We start from the raw sequence: 19870 nt of genomic DNA, 5'->3' as shown, positions 1-19870 counted from the left end.
CTCCAGCCACCGACGCTATAAGAGTCAACCTTGTGTCACAACTCGAAGCAGTTAGGATTTTCGGAGGAGATTCTGAGAATGGTAGTATCGGTAGACCGTGCAAACCTTGTATAGTGTACGGAATAAATATAGTCAAGCGTATCCTGGACTTTCTCAAACTCGCTTGCTGGGTATTTGTAGCACGATTAAACTCTATTTTGAACTCTTCAAGACGCTCTGATCCAAGACTGTACGAGCCACTTCACTTGGCGCTCTTATACTTTCTAGTACTTAGCATGTCAACATAGTAGAGATACGGTAATGGCACTAAGGGCTTTAAACATCCCCATGAATACCATGCCTCTTGATGTGGGGAAATAAGCTTCACGAAATGCCAAGACCCATACCGAAGAACAAGGGGTCAGACCCTTGTTTGAAATACGAGTGGTATTCCAGCAGGAAACAAGGAGACGATATAACACCTAGATCATACCCTTTCAAACCTGTTCTCTTCAGCGGCAGCTGCCTTTACTATGACCGTAAATTCCAGCCAATATGACTGGCAAAGTCGATAAACTCATCTCATCCGTGACACTGGCTGGAAGCCTGTTATCTTGCGTTGCCACGACATGTGTACTTATCTCGTTCGTCATATATCGTCGGCATCTCCGAAACTTTCGACATATCCTCGTGTTGAATCTTATGGTTGCAGGTGCGCACATCTTCCGCTACTGTCGAATCGAAAACTAATACTCTTTCTTAGAGTTTATCAACACTCTCAACAACTCAATATCAGGCAGCATATTCCTCAGAACTGGACAGCTCCAAGCTGGGATACCATGCGTCGTCAACGGGTTTATCGGCCAGTTGTCGGTTTCAGCAGCTGACTTTTCAGTACTGGCTATTTCGGTTACAACCCTGCTCACTGTGAAGAGAATGTTGTATATACCGACAACTTCGAGAACGAAGAAAGCATTGATTTGTGCCGCAGTATGGACAATGCCTCTCATCACAAGTATCATACCGACTGCTGTGGGTGAGATGAAGCCAGTGGGTGGGAACTGGTGCTGGATATCAGCAACCCGGCCAGACTTACGCTACGGTATGACGCATGGTTGGCGCTTCTTCGTTATCTTCACTACTATTCTTATCTACATCTATATCTGGATTTACCTAAGAAGACATCTGGGCTCAAAACCAAAACAACCTCGGCAGCCTCTAACTTTCTCGACGCACAATACCAATACACTCTTTTCCAAAGGCTCCAAGGACGCGGGATTCCAAGTTATGCAGGAGGACGAAGTCGAGCTGGACACTTTCAAGACGAGATACGGGAATATTGATACACCGATTTCGCCCATCTTCGAGCGAGTGAACAAGATAGACGAAATCGAGGATATGGAAAGAAAAGGTGAGAGCGAGGCGATCAACAGCAGAGCAAGGAGAGATTCTGTCCGTCATCGGCCAACATCATCGAGAAGAGGAGCAGAGATGGCCTATACTGGACTTGCTAACACTGAACCAACTGAAGCTTTACCGATTCCGCAGCACCAGATCAACGTACTACAAACCAACGCCAGCGAATTCCCTCAGCGCCGGGATACCCACGATGTTGAAGTAGAAATCAAGCGGATGATGTTGCTGAATGGGTATCCGGTTATGTATGTTCTACTCTGGATTCCGGGACTTACGAATCGACTCCTGGAAGCGATTCAGACGCCGGTATCAGATACGACGATTGCTGCTCTCAATACCTCAACGCAGTTCATCGGCTTTGCGAATGCAGTTACTTATGGATTTAATCATCATCTAAGGGATAGGCTGGATGCACTTTATTGGACGCCTATGATAATGAGAATGAAGAAGCGATTTAGACAATAATATCATGTACGTAGTTTTATGAGCACAAAGATTATTGAGTAGAAGATCTTTTGTCGGAGTTAAGCATTAAGAAGACTTTCATTGAAAAGTTTGTTGTCCAAAAGCAATACCCCTCAATACCTATAAGAGGAATGGCCAGCAGTAAGAATGCACTTTGGATAGCAAACAGATGTAATTGAAAGACATGTTATACCGCTCAAAAGGGAGTGCAAACTAAATTAAGTAGATTCTCTGATGGAAAGTCCTTTGGGTCATAGCCTAAGACCTACAATTTCAAAGCGAGTGAAAAAGGCATATCGGCTGAATGCTAGACGAGGAAGTTGTCGACGTCAAGCAGATCCAAGTAACCCCCATTGAAGAAGAAGTCCAGATCAAGAGATTCGACTTGACCTCCAGCCCCAGAATTGTGACATGCCTTGTTGGCACTGGTGCTCTGAGCAGCATGATTATGAAACTGAGACTCTTGCCGCACAACCTCGACCGAATTAACACCATCTACCCTCAAGAAATTCTCCCAAGCCCGCTCAACACTGAGTCGAACTGCCACGGAATACGCATTCGATTCACTGCAACGTCGCCTCATTTCTTGCAAGGCAGAATAGAGCTCATTTTTGGCTATTGCAGGCGGCAGCTCATCGTATTGACCTAGAATAAGCAAGGAATACGCAACGCAGAGGGAGTGGAATTCGGGTAAATCTCCAGAGCTTGAACTTGGAATGGCGATGAATGCCTGTATGACTCGGAAGCTAAGTTCGTATACGTGGCCTTGTAGGGACTTCGTGGAAGGGTCTTGGGGATTTACTGTAGAACTGCGAGACGTCTGTGGCGAGAGCGACGAGGCTAGATTCAAGGCATCTGCTTCAACCCTATCCAGAGTTCGTTTTGCTAGGATGACGTTGGCAATACAGTAACTGAACTTCAGCATAAGACCTGTAGGTAGATCTTGCAACCATTAGCAACCAGAGTATTAGTAGAATATCATGAATTCTTTACCAAGGAGATATCCATATTGCTGCTTCCAAATTGCAAATTTGGAGCTGAAACCATCGTTTGTGAAGGTTGGTTTAACGCAGTCTTCTTTCTGGAGTGTACAGTAAAGTGAGATTTCAGCAAGCAGCATCGCATCGCGCATTGTGGTCTGCTCGAAATTGAGTAGATTCCTGCACTGGCTGAAGTACGAGCTAGGTAATATGGATGGTCTACCTGTAGTAGCTGACCAACTTTTGAAACTATCATCAGCTTTCGAGCGTTTCAAAAAGAAAGGTACGGAGTTCACTCACTGCAGATGGTTTAGACATATGTTTGCCCAGATTCTCATTGATCGAAGGTCCAGCTTCGTTGAAGTTCCAGCATTGGTTCGCTGATGGATATCTGAGAACTGAATGCACAGCATTGCCTGCTGTGAACAAATACCACTCAAAAGCCAGCTATCGACATATTCAGCTTCGCACTAGATCTATCAGTAAAAATATATTCAGCCAGCACTGGAGGCATTACCGATGGTGATCCGGCGAAGAGAGAACAAATGAGAACACCAGTAATTTCTTCAAGATGCAATGGGCTACCGAGCACTACCTGACCAAGCATGTTTCGCATATGCTCATAGACTTGCCTGTGTTTCAAGGCATCTGTCTGGCTCGTGTGGGTAAATCTCATCTCGTGCGAGCACAACACAGCATGAAGAAATGGTGATGTTTGGATCAAAGAGCCTCTGGTTACTAGATCGCTCTCGTCATTTATAAAAAGAACGTGGCGACGTCGTCGAATAAAGCTTTAGGCTGCTATCAGTAGGATTCTGTGACTTAATAGGAAAGGTGACCTCTTACGATTTGACAAGGCTCTCAGCAGCTGTGGCATTAAGCATACCCATGTGAACAACATCCTCTTTTGTGTGGAAAGCCCTTCTTAAGTCGCCAGTTACCTGGCAGGCGACACGTCGGATGACTTCAGCTGGAGCAGCATGAACATGTTGATCCGCGGGCTCGATCTCGTCCATCAACACACGACTATCTGTCGATGCTTGAGGAGAAGCACTTTGCTCAACGACATTTTGATGCGTTGAGTCCCGTCCGGATTGGAGCTTTACTAGCTGGGCCCTTATATCTTGCATAGAGCTTTCCAAGTGCAACACCTTCTGATGTAAACTATCCAGGGTTAGGACTCTAAGAGAAATGTTGGTTGAACTGGGAGAGTCATTGGTACCTTTTCACAAGATCTTGCTGATGGCTCGTTTCTTGTGTCCCATAAGACTGATCCAGACTATCGCTTCTAAGGCAGGGTATTCTCAAGTTTCGACATCTTGAGCAAGTGTCAGAGCCAAAGTCCAGCTCGCATCTGCATTTCAGTCGGCGGCAAGCGTCACAAGAGAGGATCCGACGACGTCGCTTCTTGGAGGGTTCATTCTCGACTGGAGTTACTGATACTGATTCCTGAGCTCCAATTGAGCCAGTGGCCGAATCCTCACGTGTTCTTTTGTCAGTCATTGTCAGGTAACAAGAGGTAGGAAATATGGAGAGAAAACCCCGCAAGCCGTCGGAAATCGGCGGAGGATAGGGACTGACCAAGCGCACGGCGATGTAGAGTTCAATTGCGGCGCATAAAATCAATCCGGTATGGTGTAGTGGCTAACATTTCGCGCTCTCATAACCTGAGAGATCAGTTCCGCGGAGCCCAGGGTTCGATTCCCTGTACCGGAGACTGTTAGCTTTTTTCTTATTTTTCTTATAGTATATTTATTAGAAAAATTATAATTATTTTTACTTTAATACTTAATTAAGTTCTAAGAAATACTTATATATATTGGACTTTATTTTCACTTCTCAGTCTTGCATTATCGAATAATTTAATGTTACTGAGAATGTGTTTTGAATTTTAAAGTCGCTTTATCCCATTAGCCTTCGAGAAGTTGTAATTATTCGAGATTCAGTATAAGAGAGAAAGACTGGCGCAGTTCATGAGCGAAAAGAGATAAATAGACCATCCTCCCTGCTGTCGTCAACAAAAGGTATTAGGTCGGCCTCATGCCCGAACTCCCCCAACACGAAACGATCATCCCCAAGTATGAGCCCATCGATTTCTGAGGAAAAGTAGCTTTTGGCCCCTGAAGACCCAGCAAAGTAGCCAACTTCTGGAGATACTACAACTCCGTGTTTAGCTCTTCCGTCTTGCAGACTGCCCTTGCCCTTGCCCTCGCTCTCACTCTCGCATACTTCTTGCCATGTCGACGGGTAACCGAAAAACAGAGGACCTGATATTTCAGCCTCATCAGCCTCAGAAAACTCAAGCCTAGAGTTGAAAGGCCGAGATCTCAGTCCAGCCAAAACAGACGCTCCCACGTCCGTTTCGCATCGCCCATAATTCACAATGCTCGATCCCGCCTGCATCGATTCCCAGCCTCCTTTAGGATAAATGATTCGGCGGACACGGTATGCAAAGACAAAATCCGACGACTCACCATATGTTTCTTCGTCGTAGGTATCCCTGGATATGTTGAACTGCGGTCCACCGTCAAATGGGACGCCGAAGCTTTCACCTCCGAATCCGGCTCTTGCACCGCCCCCAACACGCCTCGAGGAGGAGATTGAGCCAACTGCACCACGTGCTATCTTGACGCCTGTCACCATGAACAGACGCTGTCTACGCTTGACAGCCTCAGCAGCAACGGCTTTGACACTCTCTTTGACATAATTGTCCGTTGGCTCTATTGAGTATGTATCCAGTCTTTCGCATGTGTGAGACACATCATTGGCGTTGTTCCAGTCAAAATTGGATTCTGCTGTAACGCCTACAGCCTGGAGGAAATTGGCCCATATCCCCAACGATCCACTGTTTGCCCTGCCTTTGCCGATATGCCAAGGGGCTTTGAAAGTATGGTTCGTTTCCATGTCTTCGGGAATGGGGAGAGGCGGTCCACAGAACGAGCCGGGATCCATTGGGTGTTTCCAAATGTGGCCAAGGCGAATTGCCTTGTCGGGCTCATAGTCGAGATTTGGAGCGCGTATGTAGATCAAGGCCGACTTTTTGTTCATGTTGCGTATTTGTTGTTGCTGGCCTGGATAAGTAGAGTAGAGAGGAGAAAAAAGGTGCCGTATAGCGACGATCTACGAAAGGCGACAACACCTATATCCTCATGGGATTGAAATGTTCTTGTTAGTTTAGCAAATGACGTGGCTCAAGAAGGAAGCTCCTTTTTTTAACGGATCACTAATCGGAGGCCTATAGACTTGTGGCTTGAGGCTGAATCCCAACCAATGGATGCAGGGCTAGAACATTATGGGCCAAGGCTATGCCATACCGGTGCTCTCAAAGGTTTTCATCCTCATTGTCCCTAGACTTTTAGGCTCACATGTAAAGCGCAAGGCGTTCAGCAAGGCTGTGACGGCAAGTACTGGCTATGAGAACTGTGACATATGTAGTGTTGAGTTCCTTACAAGTTCATGATTACTGAAAAATTCCCTGGCAAATTAATATATTTTTATGGTTATAGTTGCTTTTCCTTGAAGTTTTGTTTGACTCTTTTTCTTGTTGTCTGCTTGACCAGCTTGTTGTTATTGCAATTGATCAAGTATACAGACTTATCGAGTCTATGGCTTATATGCTTTATACCTTATCTCTCTTACCAGATTACAAAAACCCTTCAACTATATCAAATAGTTTTGCTATGTTAACTCATGGTGGTTGTTAGAGCGGGCCATGCGTGTAGTTGACTTGGACACTCAATCGTTGTCCAGCGGCCCACAGTCTAGCTTCCAACCAGACGTACTCATACAGTATCTTCTACTATTGCTATTATTGATCATGGATATTAGACCATCTATTTGTTCTAATACTTTTTATCGCTCGTTTCGGAAAGTTTAGCCGACAGCTCGTTGAAAAAGGCTAAAATAATGGCCACGTTATTTTTCCCCGTAATGGCGGTTTATCCCGGCCCAGAGAATAACACAAAGTCTGGGGCAACCCGATTCTAGACTGAGCCTTATGCTCATAATGGGACTAGGTAGATACCATTTTACGTAGTAGATTGATCCAATGTCTAGGAATGTTACCAAAACAAGCTTATCCATCACATAATTGTCTAGGATTCTGGGGCCGGCAACCGGGCACTAGCGTATGCAAGCCGAGTTCGGATGTTGTATAAGTCAAACTCGCACGTATTAAGTATGTCGTGATTCCGAAATTCCGATAACAGCCGCATCACTGGTCGTTTCTGTGTGTCATTAAACTGATATTGATCTCATCCTCGGTTCGTGCTTTCAAAGGACTAGACTAAAGTGTGGATCTTTCAGGGTGTCGAGATTTGTCCTGAAGGAATGAGGTGAAAGCATACAAAGCATGCTTTCCTTTAATTAAAAGAAAAGGAGTTCAAGATATTATAGAGATGCTTAAGTTTATACGTTCCTTGAGGTTCCTAGGTCCTTACTCAGTCTATTCAGAATGTGTCACATTGTCATAGACTTACGAAGAACCTCAAATAATCTGCCGTGCACCACGAATGCTCTACAGCCTACCTAGCAGCCCTCGAATCTGCGGTACCCCCCATATTCTAGACCAAGTTAACTCAAAGATTACCCCATAGGACCCACTGGCCTTGAATAGCCTGGCCTATTTATCCCGAAGGCCACTCCTTGAGACACAAGGGCTGATGTAAGAGGCTTCCTTGCTTATATATACCCGCCCAGCTTCATCCTGCAGGCTGTTCCCCCTTTGAGCTTTTATGTTAGTCACATCTTGCCAATCTCACCTCTTTCCTGCAGTCAAGCTACAAGTTTTGACATTCGATTTGACTTGATCGCCACCAGCCATTGTACTTCTGTTTACAGCACCTCGAATACATGCAGTGAGATATTGAGCAGGATTATCTGGTCGACGTCGTCCAAATCACAACATGGCGGCACAGTCAGTATCGTCCACAAAACACGATGAGAGGGTTCTCATCTCCGAGTACTCTAAGCCACTGGGAGACAGGATAGGCAATCCGGTATGGCATTTTGGCGCTGAATCATGCAGACAGCTAACAAAGGTCAGGCTCCTCTTGCCATGGGAGGCTTTGCTACAACCTTGCTGTCAGTTTCGTTGGCGATGATGGAGTTTCGAGGTATTTCCTTACAGACTCAATTCATCGGAGACCTTTGCTTTGTTGCCTGCATTGGGTTACTTATCTCTGCCCAATGGTCAATGCTCAAGGGCGATACCTTCTCATATACTGTTCTGACAGCCTTTGGTAATCTAGAAGCCATATTTCCAATGTGATAGTGAAGCACTGCTAACAGAGTCAAGCTCTCTTTTATGGGGGCTACGGTGCAACACTGCTCCCCTCATGGGGCATCATCGACGCTTACGGAGGAGTCGACACACCTCAATACAATAATGCACTGGGATTCTTTGTGTTGATATGGGCAGTGTTCAACGTCTTCTTTCTCATCGCTTCAATCCAACTGTAAGTCTGCTGCCCTGGCTTCATACTCTCCTGCTAATTGCCCGCCAGTAACCTTGTTTATATCTGCATTTTTATTTGCATTGAGTTATGTCTTATACTTGACGCCTCGTCTTACTTTGCTTCCGCGGATGGGAATGCTGTGCAAAGCAAAGCGTTGATGCACGCTGCTGGAGTGTTTGGGTTCATCGCGGGTCTGCTCGGCTTTTACACTGTAGCTTATTACCTTTGCCAAGACGTTTTGACATTTCCTGTTCCAATGGGCGATACTTCTGCTTGGTTTCAAGCTCGTCGAGAGAAAAAGTCGCTCAATTCCTCCAGTGCTTGAACTAATGATCGCCTCAATAGGTGAGGGGATAGTTGATGAGGGTGAGCTATAGGAATTGTGTATATTAGACATAGAGAAATAAATAGAGAAAGGCGTCTGGTCAAGCTAAAGAATTATATAGAGTCTTAGAGGAAAGAAAACATAATATCGTCCCAGCCTAGCTATCTGCGCTCGGTACTTGGCGAGGGGTCTCGTGCTTGACGAAGCGAAACGCATTTTCCGTACTCGAAATTGCTGCTCTCTACCTCCAGTAATACCTCTCGAATCTCAGGCTATTTTTAAGAATTGTTAGGGTATACTTTAGCCAGATACTCAATAGAACATAATTGCATCATCGTACTTTAGTGTCCTGTTTTTCGTTGGCTCAGAATGGCGGGCAAATCGCATCCCCATGGCCTTATTGACAAAAAATACATCTTGCAAGTTGCTTTAGGGAGATTTTATCTGTTTCGCCAAGTTGTGATAGCAAGGAATGGGGTGTGCAACAGGCGTAGATTACTTTTAGGAGGGGACTGAAAAGAGTGAACAGAGAGCAATGATAGAGGGTAAAGCAGTAGATATAGAATCATGGTGGTACATATATAGAGGTTGACACCATAATTCTAGCATGAATACATATTATCTCCATTTGACAACCTGCTCCAGTCTGGGTGTTCTTGTCTGACACTCTGATCTGTCAAGTCTACATGACAACTTCATAAGATGATCAAGATGAACAAGACGATCCACTGCTCTTAAATTACAGAATCCTGATTAGATTATGAAGGCACTCAATTGCCGAATTTAGTAGCAACAGCATCGTACTCCTTCTTCGTAAGAGGCGTCACGGAGCCATGCTTCAATCCTTTGGGGAAGTTGGGGAAGTCTGACTTCTCCCAGTTTGGAGAAAGAATATTGGAAGCCTGGAAAGGAATATACTGAGTATAATCATCGAGCAGAAGATGGTATAGTCCAGGTGTGCGAAGATCAGCAAATGCACCTGGGCCTTCAAGGGGCGATTCGGGTCGGACGTAGCCTGGAACACGGGTCCAAGTTCCAAAAAGACCGGTCGTTGAGGTCTCCTGATACACTTTGTTGATGGTCTCGTTCTTGAGAAAGCGTGCGAAATGCCCCGGTTTGCCTAGGTACAGAAACTCCTGATCGATGAGGCCAGTATCATCGGGGGCATGGTAATCCTTCGGCGCGCTGAAAGTCTTAAAGTCTTTGGTTGTAGCATAGCGAATGCGGTCGAGAGTCGCGGTGCCTTTATGCTCCGTGTCTGAAGCTGAATAGTGTCTGGCTGCCCAGAAGACATAGTACTGGTTTGTAGAATCATCCCAGACTGCGGAAGGTGCCCAGGCCATACCAGCTGTGTCTGACTCTACACTATTCAGAATTAGTGAGATCTCACGTTTGAACGAAGCATCTTGTATCTTACATTCTGAGTGAAGGCTTGGACCAATTCACGAGGTCCTTCGAAGACCAAACAACAAGACCCCGACTTCCGTTGCGTGTGACAAGGTCCCACGAGAAGCCTGGAGCATTAATGTCCAGATCTGTGGCATAGCCTGTTAGTAATGGGCCTACTGAAAATGTTTCGGTAACTTACCAGTGGCGATAGTAAAGAACTCAGAGCGGGCAGTATTGGTCGTGAGAAAGATGTCCCTGACGCCTCTGGTTCCAACATTTGAGGTCAAGACAGGCTTTCCCCCATTGAGGAAGTGAAAGGTCGATGCCGAGTTGCCATCTGACAGATGCCATTGAACTTGAGGGGTTGGGTCACTAAAGGTAGAGATCAGATAGCCGACATATTTGCTGTTCGCGGATCTTGGGCTGTCGGCAGGAATGGCTTTAACAAAAGAAGATGCTGAGAGCGCCGTTGCGAGGAGCGTAATGACACGCATATTGAACTTGTCCTGAGGCGAAAATGATTAGGTTTCAGGCTCAATGTGCACGACCTGTTGTAAGTCAGGACAGTTATTGTATCTTGTTGTCCGTAACATCGGTATATGAGCTATGTAACTGTCTTTATATAATTTGTTCATGCGGCAGGGACGAGCCTCCGCATCTCAAAGGTCCCCTGCACGAGTACCGATGGCTATGATCAATCAGATAACTAACCTCATGCAGAACACCCGCGTATTCGATCGATCCGTACAAATCATAGCCTCCCCTGCAATTATGCCTCGGATAGAGGACGGGAAGCTATTGTTCCCAGTGTCGATCTTTCGGTCCCGGCTCATAACCCATGTAACTCAGTTGTTGAAGCGCTCCAGTGAACAGGCTGCGCATAAACGAATGAGGGGTGGAGATGCGATTTTGGATAAGCTTAAAACCCCATGGAGAAATATTGCATGCTGGGGAAGTTCGATGATTACGACGAGTTAGGCAGCTCCCATTTGATGTATTGGCGCTCGAGTCAGGCGACAGGTTGAGGCTATGATGGTCTATACCAAAGAGTGAGATCACAATTGCTCTACCTCCGCTGCAAGAAACTTACAAGAATATCAGCGAGAATAATAGACAACTCCATCTCAAGTCAAATATCTGATTCAGATTCTGCGATAATAGATACATAACATCGCTGCGTTCCGTAGACTCAGAAGATATCATAGTTCTCTGAAGGGTATCAGAGGTTACGAGCTCAAAGGGACGAATAGCAGGTTGCCGATAACAAAAGCAACTAGATAATGGAAGCATAGCCTATGGAACTGCTATAGAATTGGTGTACCAAACATACATTGTAATTGGTCAAGCAACTAACACAATCAGCCTGCCATCGGAAACGTGAGACGAGTGGAACTAGGAAACCCGAGTTCTTAATCCTAATGAGCAAATTGAGGTAGATTATGGATATTTCAGATGATCTCAGATGCGTTTCGAATACCTTGACCAATCTTGCATACAGTTCAAAGGTCTCAAGTCAGCCATTGCAGGAGCAGGTCCTCAGGGAGCAAGAAAACATCAGGCCTTGATATAGGGCGTCAAAATAAATCTGACAAAGGCTATCTTAAACTTCAACTAAATTCATGCTAAGTCATCCAAATCTTTTTATCATTTAGGGTCAAGCTCCTGGGTTTTTTTCCTCTCCTAGCAGGTATCTGTAGGTAGTCGGGATTTGCTGATATATTGCGCGATGGAATCACGATTGAGATCCGGTTATCGGTATAGACAAAACAGCTTCTTTCTCTCAGCAAGACATCAAGAACATGTTCCTATCTACTATAGCACTTAAAAATAACTCTGTATAGTTTGTAATTATTTATTTTACCATATTACCTTCAATTCTATCATCATCATCAACGGTTATCGGCCGGGTCGGTCGATTGCGAATACAGTGTATAACAGTGCTCGTTGCACTCATTCCCATTTTGGGCAAAGCTTGGATTGCGTGCTTAACGGCGATGAGGGATGAAGAAGACGACGAGCAGCAGTCAGTCGATTCTCCTCTTTCACCTCATTATTCACTCTTCGCACGTCTTCGTATAGAATGCGGGTCTCATTTGATCAAATCGGTTCATTCTATGCTAATATCGAAGTACTTGCTATACTGAGATCGACCTTCCGTCCAACCTCCACCCCCATCATCTACCATCAAAAACAATCTGGGCATTCCGAATTAAAGGAGAGCTCTCAATACTTGCGGCGCTAATTACAACAAGGTCATTTCTCATCAAATCGTGGCTATCACGTCCTTTCTTGTGTCAACTACTCCTTCAGCAGCCGCCCATAAGCCGAGTAGTAGTGACAACCTGGTACATGGCTTTTCCGTCCTGTCTTCTCGTCAAAGATATGACATCCCTTTTTAGCTACGTTGGGAGGAGTGTACACTGCAAAGTTGCAGGTTAGTTTCTGGGACAAGTGTCGTGGATTAAGGGGATTGCCTACAGTGGAGGGATACAGCAAAGTCGCTACCTCTGTTGGATACACGATGCAGACCTAGTTCGTCTGCCATATATGCGACGGAGTTTTCCTTATATGTTCTTTCCCCGATGATATTCATTGGTCTATCTTGTTCATCCTCGTTCGGAAAAGCGTATCGAGTCTCGGTGAGGTTGCCTTTCAGAATCTTCATCAAGCAGTGAGCGTTGCCGTGGTCGTGGATAGGGGACCCCTTTCCAGGAGACCATACGAGAACAAGCTATCAAGAAGTCAGTCACGGTTGGGAAGGGTCAAAGTCGACTCTAGCAAGCTTACCAAATTACTCTTGCCGTTACCTTCGTCAACGAGATTACGTGTGTATCCCCTACTGCGATCACCGAAGGCATACGGCTTCCACATGTTGTCGGCGCCGTCATATCCTTCCATCAGTTGTTGAAGGAAGCCAACATCAACATCATCAGAGGTCAATCCCGATGATGGACCAAGAGCATCCTTGAGTCGCACCACAAGTTCGTCGAACCGATTTTGCTGGCAAGGGCCCACGTTGGGGATTGTGTTGTGGCTGACGCCGAGTGCAGAGGGTTTGGTGAAAATACCGATGGCCATGATTGCTATGCTGTCGATGATGCTTGGTTGTTTATGATGATATTGATGTTCTACCTCATGAATATATGGTACCTGAGAAGAGGACAACAAAGACTCTGGAATAAGGGGCGGGGTCAACACTGCATGGCCATCCCCTTCATTATTCTTATCGGTCAGATCCGGTACTGACAAGCCGGCAGATAGTGTCACCGACATCTTGCTGTGGGTCATAGATTGCAACCGACATCATACTTTGGGGCGGCACAGACAGGTTCAATCGGCGAACGACACAGCAGCGCTGGTCCTGTGAACTGATTTGAAGGTTCTGGTTGGATGCAACAACGCTAACAAACACCCAAGAATCTAACAAGGTACCTGGGGTACCTTGCGGTATACGAGTTAGATACCGCTTTGTCTGTATAACAAAGAAGTGATTTGTTACGAGTCTGAAGATGCGACGATAGAAATCACAGTTAGACGAGAGCGAAGGGTTCACGAGGGCTTCTCGAAAAGCCAGTTTATGTGTACGGAGGTAAACTAATACCTCTTTGTTTTTTCGGGGACTCAAATTCGCCATATTGCGACACCCGCTATCGCCGACTTGAGCCACAAGTGGACCCATTTGACGTTAGTAAATTGACAGCTTGGGATTCTTCTGGGCGGAATTGGCGGTTCTCGGTGACTATGAACAAATCCATTAACGGCTGTAACGGCCTCGTCAAGGTCTAAAAAGCAGGGGAAACGGTTTTCCTTCTCAGCTTATTCCCATGTTAAAACTTATTTCCTTCTGATTAAAACATTGAATTGCAATCAATATCATACTGGGTTCTCAGATTTGTGCCATATTAGCGGCTCTAGCGATCTTCCTCCACTCTGATTGGCCAGTGAGCCGGAAACTTTAGCTTTGCATCGTCACATCCAGCGATCAGCAGCTCACGTAACACCAGACACCCTTGAATCCTCAAGAGCCGGCAATATGTCTGACTGTACCACTTCAACTCCGAACGGCGCGGTATGTAGCGGCTCTACTCCTAAGCCTTGCGAGTCGACTCTGCCGTGCAAGGAGAATACTGGCTGGAGGAGGCTTGTACGCAATTTCACACCATCGTAAGTCATGTATCTATTTTGACAAGGGTTAACCACTAACATCATCAACAGATGGTTCGCCGTTTGTATGGGTACAGGCATCGTTGCCATATTGCTTCATAACTTTCCTTACCAGGCACTATGGCTTCGGTATATCTCTTATATTTTCCTCGTGCTTAATGTTGTTCTGTTTATTGTCTTCCTTGGTATAAGCATTGCACGTTATGTGTTGTATCCAGAGATTTGGTCAGCGATGCTCGCCCATGCGGGTCAGAGTTTGTTCCTAGGATGCATGCCCATGGCCTTTGCAAGTGAGTAACACATTCCTTAGGCTAAGTGGGTGCTGACGTTTGATAGCTATCATCAACATGATGGTGTTCTGCTTACAGCCATGGGGAGAATGGGTAATATATCTAGCATGGGCATTCTGGTGGGTTGATGTTTGGCTCTCTATTGCCACTTGCATCACGATGCCCTTCATCGTCATGCACCGCCATCGCCCTGGCCTCGAAAACATAACAGCTGCACTCCTGTTACCCATCGTGCCAGCAGTGGTTGCGGCTGCTACTGGGGGAATCGTCGCAGAGGCTCTTCCCAATCACCACCATGCGCTTACAACTCTGGTGGCCTCGTATGTTCTCTGGGGCATCGGCGAGTTGTTCTCGGCCTGTGTTTTAGCGTTATACTTCCATCGGCTGACCATTCACTCACTCCCTCCGAAGGAGGTGATAACCTCGTCTTTTCTCCCAATAGGACCGCTCGGTCAAGGAGCTTTCGGCATTCAGCAACTCGGCAAAGTTGCTATGCAGGTGCTTCCCAAGACCAATGCGTTCGGTGATGTTGCGGTTCGAGCTGGTGAGATACTCTATGTCCTTGGAGTATTCCTCGCCCTCATCATGTATGGTTTTGCTCTGGTCTGGCTGGCTTCCGCCCTCATCAGCATTGCTACAAAACCCCCGTCGTTCAGTATTGGTTTCTGGGGATTTACTTTCCCACTTGGTGTATTGGCAACCTGCTCAAACTTATTGGCAGAAAATCTTGATAGCGAATACTTCAAAGTTTCCACGGCGGTAAGGAACTGAACATGCTTTTACTTACCGGTTACTAACATGACGATAGATGATAGCCCTCTCTGTGATATTGCTGTGGATTGTGGTAGCGACTCGAACCGCCAAGCTTGCTATTACAGGCGAAATGTTTCACGCACCTTGTTTGAAGGATCTTCGTGACAAATCTCAAACTGCAGGCTCAGACAGAAGAGTCTAGGTGACTTTAATCTGTCTTGCATCTAACAGCTTGATCATGTACGATAAATTGATAAACAGTGGGCTTTTCATATGAGTACACACTAAAATAATGTCCAAGCCCTCAAGGAGAATGAACCTGCGACTTGCTTACCCGGAATTCCGTCACCATTAGATGTAGAACGAAATAGTTATACTATATCATTAGTTTTATCTGCTCGAGTCCTAGCCATTCTGCTCCAGATCGTACAGTATAAGCTGCTATCTAATCGCTGCCCCTCCATTGGTGATGCGTGACGATAGCGCAAAGCTCCACTAAAATTCTCGATTCCAGAGGGCGGGGCAACATCCATTACTTTTCCCCAGATGTCTCTTCAATTATTTGTGTGTACTTGCTCTTCCCAAACTATTCCCATCGCAAATTCCAAGGGATAGTCGGGCAGTTGGCAGGTTATCACAATGGATTGGGCAAATTACTCGTCGCCTTCGCGGCTCGACTCCTTTGTCGATGGTGAGTCTCGTCGCTTTCCCTTGGTCGCAAATCTTGCCGCTGACTCTTACAGATCTGGTTGATGTCTGGCATCTTCACCGAACTCCAATTCTCCTGACTCTCTGTGTCATCCTTATCGCAATTCGAACATACTTTCACATCAATGGTCAAAAAACGGAAATAGTTGCGTTCAAGAAGGTTTACGAAGAGCCTGCCAAGCCCAAGGTTGTCGTCGAAGAAAAGACCCCCACCATCGAGCCAGTCGAAGAGAAAAAGGGTGTCAAGTCTCAGGGCCCTCGAAGGATCAAGGGTGGAATAGCGAGGAAGCCATCGAAGACCAAGGAAGAGGAGAAGGATATCACCCGACCTGTCGCACCTCTGGTCTTTTTCTCCTCCATTACGACCAAAACAGCTAAGATTGCCGAGGCATACGTTGAGGATTTCTGTGGAAAGCTGGATGAATTGTCCAAGCTATCGGGCCGCCAATTCCTCAAACTTGAACTTCGAGACCTCACTGAGATAGACTTCGATGATTATTTCCTTGCGCCATACAAGGGTCACGGCGACGCCGATCTCTTCTACCTGTTCCTAATTCCTAGCTACAACATCGATACCATCAACGACACATTCCTTGAGCACCTCCAAGAAACCCATCATGACTTCCGAGTAGATACTGCTCCTCTGTCAGGTATTCTAGGTTATTCGGTTTTCGGTTTTGGCGACAGTGAAAACTGGCCTACAGAGGCAGACGGTTTCTGTTTTCAGGCTATGGAAGTCGACAAGTGGATGGCTAAGCTTACTGCTAGAAAGAGAGCGTACCCAGTTGGAATGGGTGACATGAAAAGTGATCACGAAGAGCGCCTACAAGAATGGAGTAAGGGCGTGCAAGAGGTCATTGAGCATGTCGCACGTACTGGAAGCTTAGGCGAAGGAGTTCCCGGTAGCGGAGCAGCCGAGGAAAGCGATGTTGAAGATATCGCAGAGGACGAAGATGATGGCGAAGTTGTCTTTGATGACGAAGAACCCAAGAAAAAGTCGAAGAGCGCAAGAGATCTAGATGATGTTGAGGACCTGGGGCGCATGATCAAAAAGGACGACGGCTCGACAACTCAAAAAGCACCTCTCGCTGTTGATTTCACCACTTATGGCTCCTCTACAAAGAAGGCAGTCCCTCAAGGTCCCAAAGAAATGGTCGCAAAGGAATCACCAACATACAAAGCTCTCACTAAACAAGGTTACGCAATCGTGGGATCCCATTCCGGAGTCAAGACATGCCGGTGGACAAAATCTGCTCTCCGCGGAAGAGGCTCATGTTATAAGTACTCTTTCTACGGAATCAAGAGCCACTTGTGCATGGAAACGACCCCTTCACTTTCTTGCTCGAATAAATGCGTTTTTTGTTGGCGTCACGGCACAAATCCAGTTGGAACCACATGGCGTTGGGTTGTTGATCCTCCTGAATTGATCTTTGAAGGAGTCAAAAAGAACCACTATCAGAAAATCAAGATGTTGCGCGGTGTGCCTGGTGTGCGAGCGGAGAGATTTGCCGAAGCTATGCAGATCAAGCACTGCGCCTTGTCACTCGTCGGAGAGCCAATCTTTTACCCCTATATCAACGAATTCCTTGGTATGCTGCACGCTGAACGTATCTCCTCGTTCCTCGTGTGTAATGCTCAGCATCCTGACCAGTTGGCTGCTCTCAAGGTTGTGACTCAACTCTATGTATCAATCGATGCAGCTGATAAGGAGTCACTACGGAAGATTGACAGACCTCTCCACCGAGACTTCTGGGAGCGATTCAACCGATGTCTAGATATCCTTCGCGAGAAGCGCTTCCATCATCGTACTGTCTTCCGTTTGACACTCGTCAAGGGGTTCAACGTCGAGGAAGAAGCTGAGGGTTACGCAAGACTCGTGGAGCAAGGTCTGCCCTGTTTTGTTGAGGTCAAGGGTGTCACATACTGTGGCACATCAACATCTTCCAATGCCGGATTGAGCATGTCCAATGTTCCCTTTTACTGGGAAGTCTGCGACTTTGTTAAGGCGCTCGAGAAGAGGTTGAAGGAAAAGGGACTCAAGTACGGCATCGCTGCCGAGCACGCTCACAGCTGCTGTATCTTATTGGCTAGCGAGAGGTTCTACGTCGACGGCAAGTGGCATACTTTGATCGATTATAAGAAGTTCTTTGAGTTGCTCGAATCAAGGGGACCTCCTGATGAAGGTGGCTGGACCCCCGAGGATTATATGGACGCAACTCCAACTCCAGAATGGGCAAACTGGGGTAACGGTGGGTTTAACCCTGAGGATGAAAGAGTAGATAGGAAGGGGCGGAAGATTGAGGCTTAATAGTTCATAGTAGAGGAAAGAAAAATAAAGATAATTAAGCAATTCATCTGCCACATCTCTTACATTCATTTTCTACCACAGGTCGATGCTCTGGGTGACATCCTATAGCCGCATGTTAGTATAATGTCTTCGATCTTTTGACCATTCTACTTGTAGTCCGGCAAACAAAATACCATAGCTACTACGTAGTCACTAGGTTCCTCCAATCGACCATGTTGTATATTACGTCACAGGCCACAAAAAAGCATGAATCGAACTTGTTCATCACAGACGACCTTGGGTGGTGCACGTATCTTGGGAAATCCTGTGACTTCCTTTCCACAATAGTTTGAATCCTCATGAGGCATTGTGCTTCTGAAATAGCCAGCACTTTGTTCATAAACCTATTCGTTTCAACGTACATTTGTTTACACAAAGCTCTATGGAAGCTGGAAGAGCGGAACTATGGTACATTGAAGGCCGTCAGGTCTCCATTAGACATTTCTTTGTGAAAGCCTGTTGTTCAGACTTTTCATGGTACAGATTTAGGGGAAAGGGTGTTAAAATTCAAGAGCATTTCCAACGTCTGGGTATATATGGGCCAGGAGCGGAGAGGAAACTTGGACAGATGACATCCCTCTTTAATCGAGACCAACGTTAGGAATGTCAGAGAGATTGATGCCTGCGGGAGCGGCGGGCGATCGGATGTCGAGAGATGAGTCGTATGCGATCATCTCAGCCAAGATGTCTAATATGGGCTGCACAGGTGTTAGCGAAACAACTTAACTTCGAGGTTCGTGCTCGCCATCGTACCTTGGGAACAGTGCTGTCATAAATTCGGATCAGGTCACCGGGGGCAGGGTAGACCTTCAGACCCTTGTAGAAGGCCAAGGCAGACTCAAGAGCCTTAGAAGCTGCAGAACAACAGTCAGCTAGTTATCGGTGATGTCTAGACCAGGGTATTTCCTACGATCTTGGCTGAGCATCTCTCCGGCCATGACCTGCTCGTTGAAGAAGGCTTCCCGCTCCTCAACACCAGTAGGGAACCCCTCCTCCTTGGCCTCCTCCACTCTGATGCGAATGCTCTGACGTTGTTGCTGGGTAGAAGCCTCTGCCTCTTCCTTTGCGACGCGGGCCTGCTTGCGCTCGTTCCTCCTCAAGTTTCGGCGGAACTCGGCCTGGTTTCGACGTTGGTAGTCAAAGTAGATGGCGTAACCTGATCAGAGGGCATTTTCGTTAGCCATTGTGCACTGTAGCTTCGATGGTCTGCGACTGATTGACTGTATTGTATAACGCAAGTTCATGAAGAAGAATGAATGGCGCAGTCTTACCGACAATGGCGGCGGCGGCGGTAGCAACGGATGCCGTTACGAGAGTGGTGGGCTGCACCATTTTGGAGATTGATGATGTAGGTGAGGAGGTTTATAGCTTGGATCGTAATAAGCAGAAGACCGGATATATTCCCACGGTACCAATTACAACGAGTAAGTCCAAGGCTCAAAATGTTGCTTGGCGACGTCGGCGACCAAGAGACGGAAGATATTATGTCGTCAATGCTCGAGGTCGGGTTTATTCTCTGTTTGAGCGTCGGGAGCGGCAAGCTTCAGTCGTCGCGATAAACCAATTTTTTAGAACCGGAGCAAGCACATGATGTGGCG

At 46.4% G+C, this 19870-nt stretch overlaps 9 protein-coding genes, besides 1 other annotated feature; 4 read left to right on the top strand and 5 right to left on the bottom strand.

Annotated features, from left to right (window-relative positions):
• Positions 1–534: 534 nt before the first annotated feature.
• Positions 535–1860, top strand: FFUJ_04675 (uncharacterized protein; the record flags this gene model as incomplete). XM_023572011.1 has 2 exons in its annotated part: positions 535–691; positions 743–1860. 2 exons carry the CDS (start codon positions 535–537, stop codon positions 1858–1860), a joined length of 1275 nt encoding a protein of 424 aa, XP_023426219.1.
• A 307-nt stretch (positions 1861–2167) lies between these two features.
• On the bottom strand, positions 2168–4343 carry FFUJ_04676 (uncharacterized protein; the record flags this gene model as incomplete). XM_023572010.1 has 6 exons in its annotated part: positions 2168–2802; positions 2854–3080; positions 3141–3310; positions 3358–3631; positions 3687–4004; positions 4063–4343. 6 exons carry the CDS (start codon positions 4341–4343, stop codon positions 2168–2170), a joined length of 1905 nt encoding a protein of 634 aa, XP_023426218.1.
• Positions 4344–4466: 123 nt separating this feature from the next.
• Positions 4467–4556, top strand: a tRNA (tRNA-Glu).
• A 255-nt stretch (positions 4557–4811) lies between these two features.
• On the bottom strand, positions 4812–5888 carry FFUJ_04677 (uncharacterized protein; the record flags this gene model as incomplete). Its single annotated transcript, XM_023572009.1, has 1 exon — positions 4812–5888. One exon carries the CDS (start codon positions 5886–5888, stop codon positions 4812–4814), a length of 1077 nt encoding a protein of 358 aa, XP_023426217.1.
• Positions 5889–7744: 1856 nt separating this feature from the next.
• On the top strand, positions 7745–8621 carry FFUJ_04678 (related to Y.lipolytica GPR1 protein and Fun34p; the record flags this gene model as incomplete). XM_023572008.1 has 4 exons in its annotated part: positions 7745–7837; positions 7885–8080; positions 8137–8296; positions 8345–8621. 4 exons carry the CDS (start codon positions 7745–7747, stop codon positions 8619–8621), a joined length of 726 nt encoding a protein of 241 aa, XP_023426216.1.
• Positions 8622–9391: 770 nt separating this feature from the next.
• FFUJ_04679 (related to putative arabinase) lies at positions 9392–10504 on the bottom strand (the record flags this gene model as incomplete). XM_023572006.1 has 3 exons in its annotated part: positions 9392–9986; positions 10039–10156; positions 10210–10504. The coding sequence occupies 3 exons, from the start codon at positions 10502–10504 to the stop codon at positions 9392–9394; spliced, it is 1008 nt and encodes a 335-aa protein (XP_023426215.1).
• Positions 10505–12308: 1804 nt separating this feature from the next.
• On the bottom strand, positions 12309–13088 carry FFUJ_04680 (related to cysteine dioxygenase type I; the record flags this gene model as incomplete). XM_023572005.1 has 3 exons in its annotated part: positions 12309–12430; positions 12489–12741; positions 12798–13088. The coding sequence occupies 3 exons, from the start codon at positions 13086–13088 to the stop codon at positions 12309–12311; spliced, it is 666 nt and encodes a 221-aa protein (XP_023426214.1).
• Positions 13089–14043: 955 nt separating this feature from the next.
• On the top strand, positions 14044–15419 carry FFUJ_04681 (related to malic acid transport protein; the record flags this gene model as incomplete). XM_023572004.1 has 4 exons in its annotated part: positions 14044–14174; positions 14226–14464; positions 14511–15223; positions 15273–15419. The coding sequence occupies 4 exons, from the start codon at positions 14044–14046 to the stop codon at positions 15417–15419; spliced, it is 1230 nt and encodes a 409-aa protein (XP_023427114.1).
• Positions 15420–15856: 437 nt separating this feature from the next.
• On the top strand, positions 15857–18233 carry FFUJ_04682 (related to Fe-S oxidoreductase; the record flags this gene model as incomplete). XM_023572003.1 has 2 exons in its annotated part: positions 15857–15908; positions 15961–18233. The coding sequence occupies 2 exons, from the start codon at positions 15857–15859 to the stop codon at positions 18231–18233; spliced, it is 2325 nt and encodes a 774-aa protein (XP_023426213.1).
• A 620-nt stretch (positions 18234–18853) lies between these two features.
• Positions 18854–19604, bottom strand: FFUJ_04683 (probable mitochondrial import receptor subunit TOM20; the record flags this gene model as incomplete). XM_023572002.1 has 4 exons in its annotated part: positions 18854–18970; positions 19026–19126; positions 19183–19428; positions 19544–19604. 4 exons carry the CDS (start codon positions 19602–19604, stop codon positions 18854–18856), a joined length of 525 nt encoding a protein of 174 aa, XP_023426212.1.
• Positions 19605–19870: the final 266 nt, after the last annotated feature.

Source organism: Fusarium fujikuroi, chromosome FFUJ_chr02 (genome assembly GCF_900079805.1).
Source record: "Fusarium fujikuroi IMI 58289 draft genome, chromosome FFUJ_chr02".
Taxonomy (NCBI): domain Eukaryota; kingdom Fungi; phylum Ascomycota; class Sordariomycetes; order Hypocreales; family Nectriaceae; genus Fusarium; species Fusarium fujikuroi.
The sequence above is the reverse complement of the archived record's forward strand: the minus strand, read 5'-3'. Positions and strand labels throughout refer to the sequence as shown.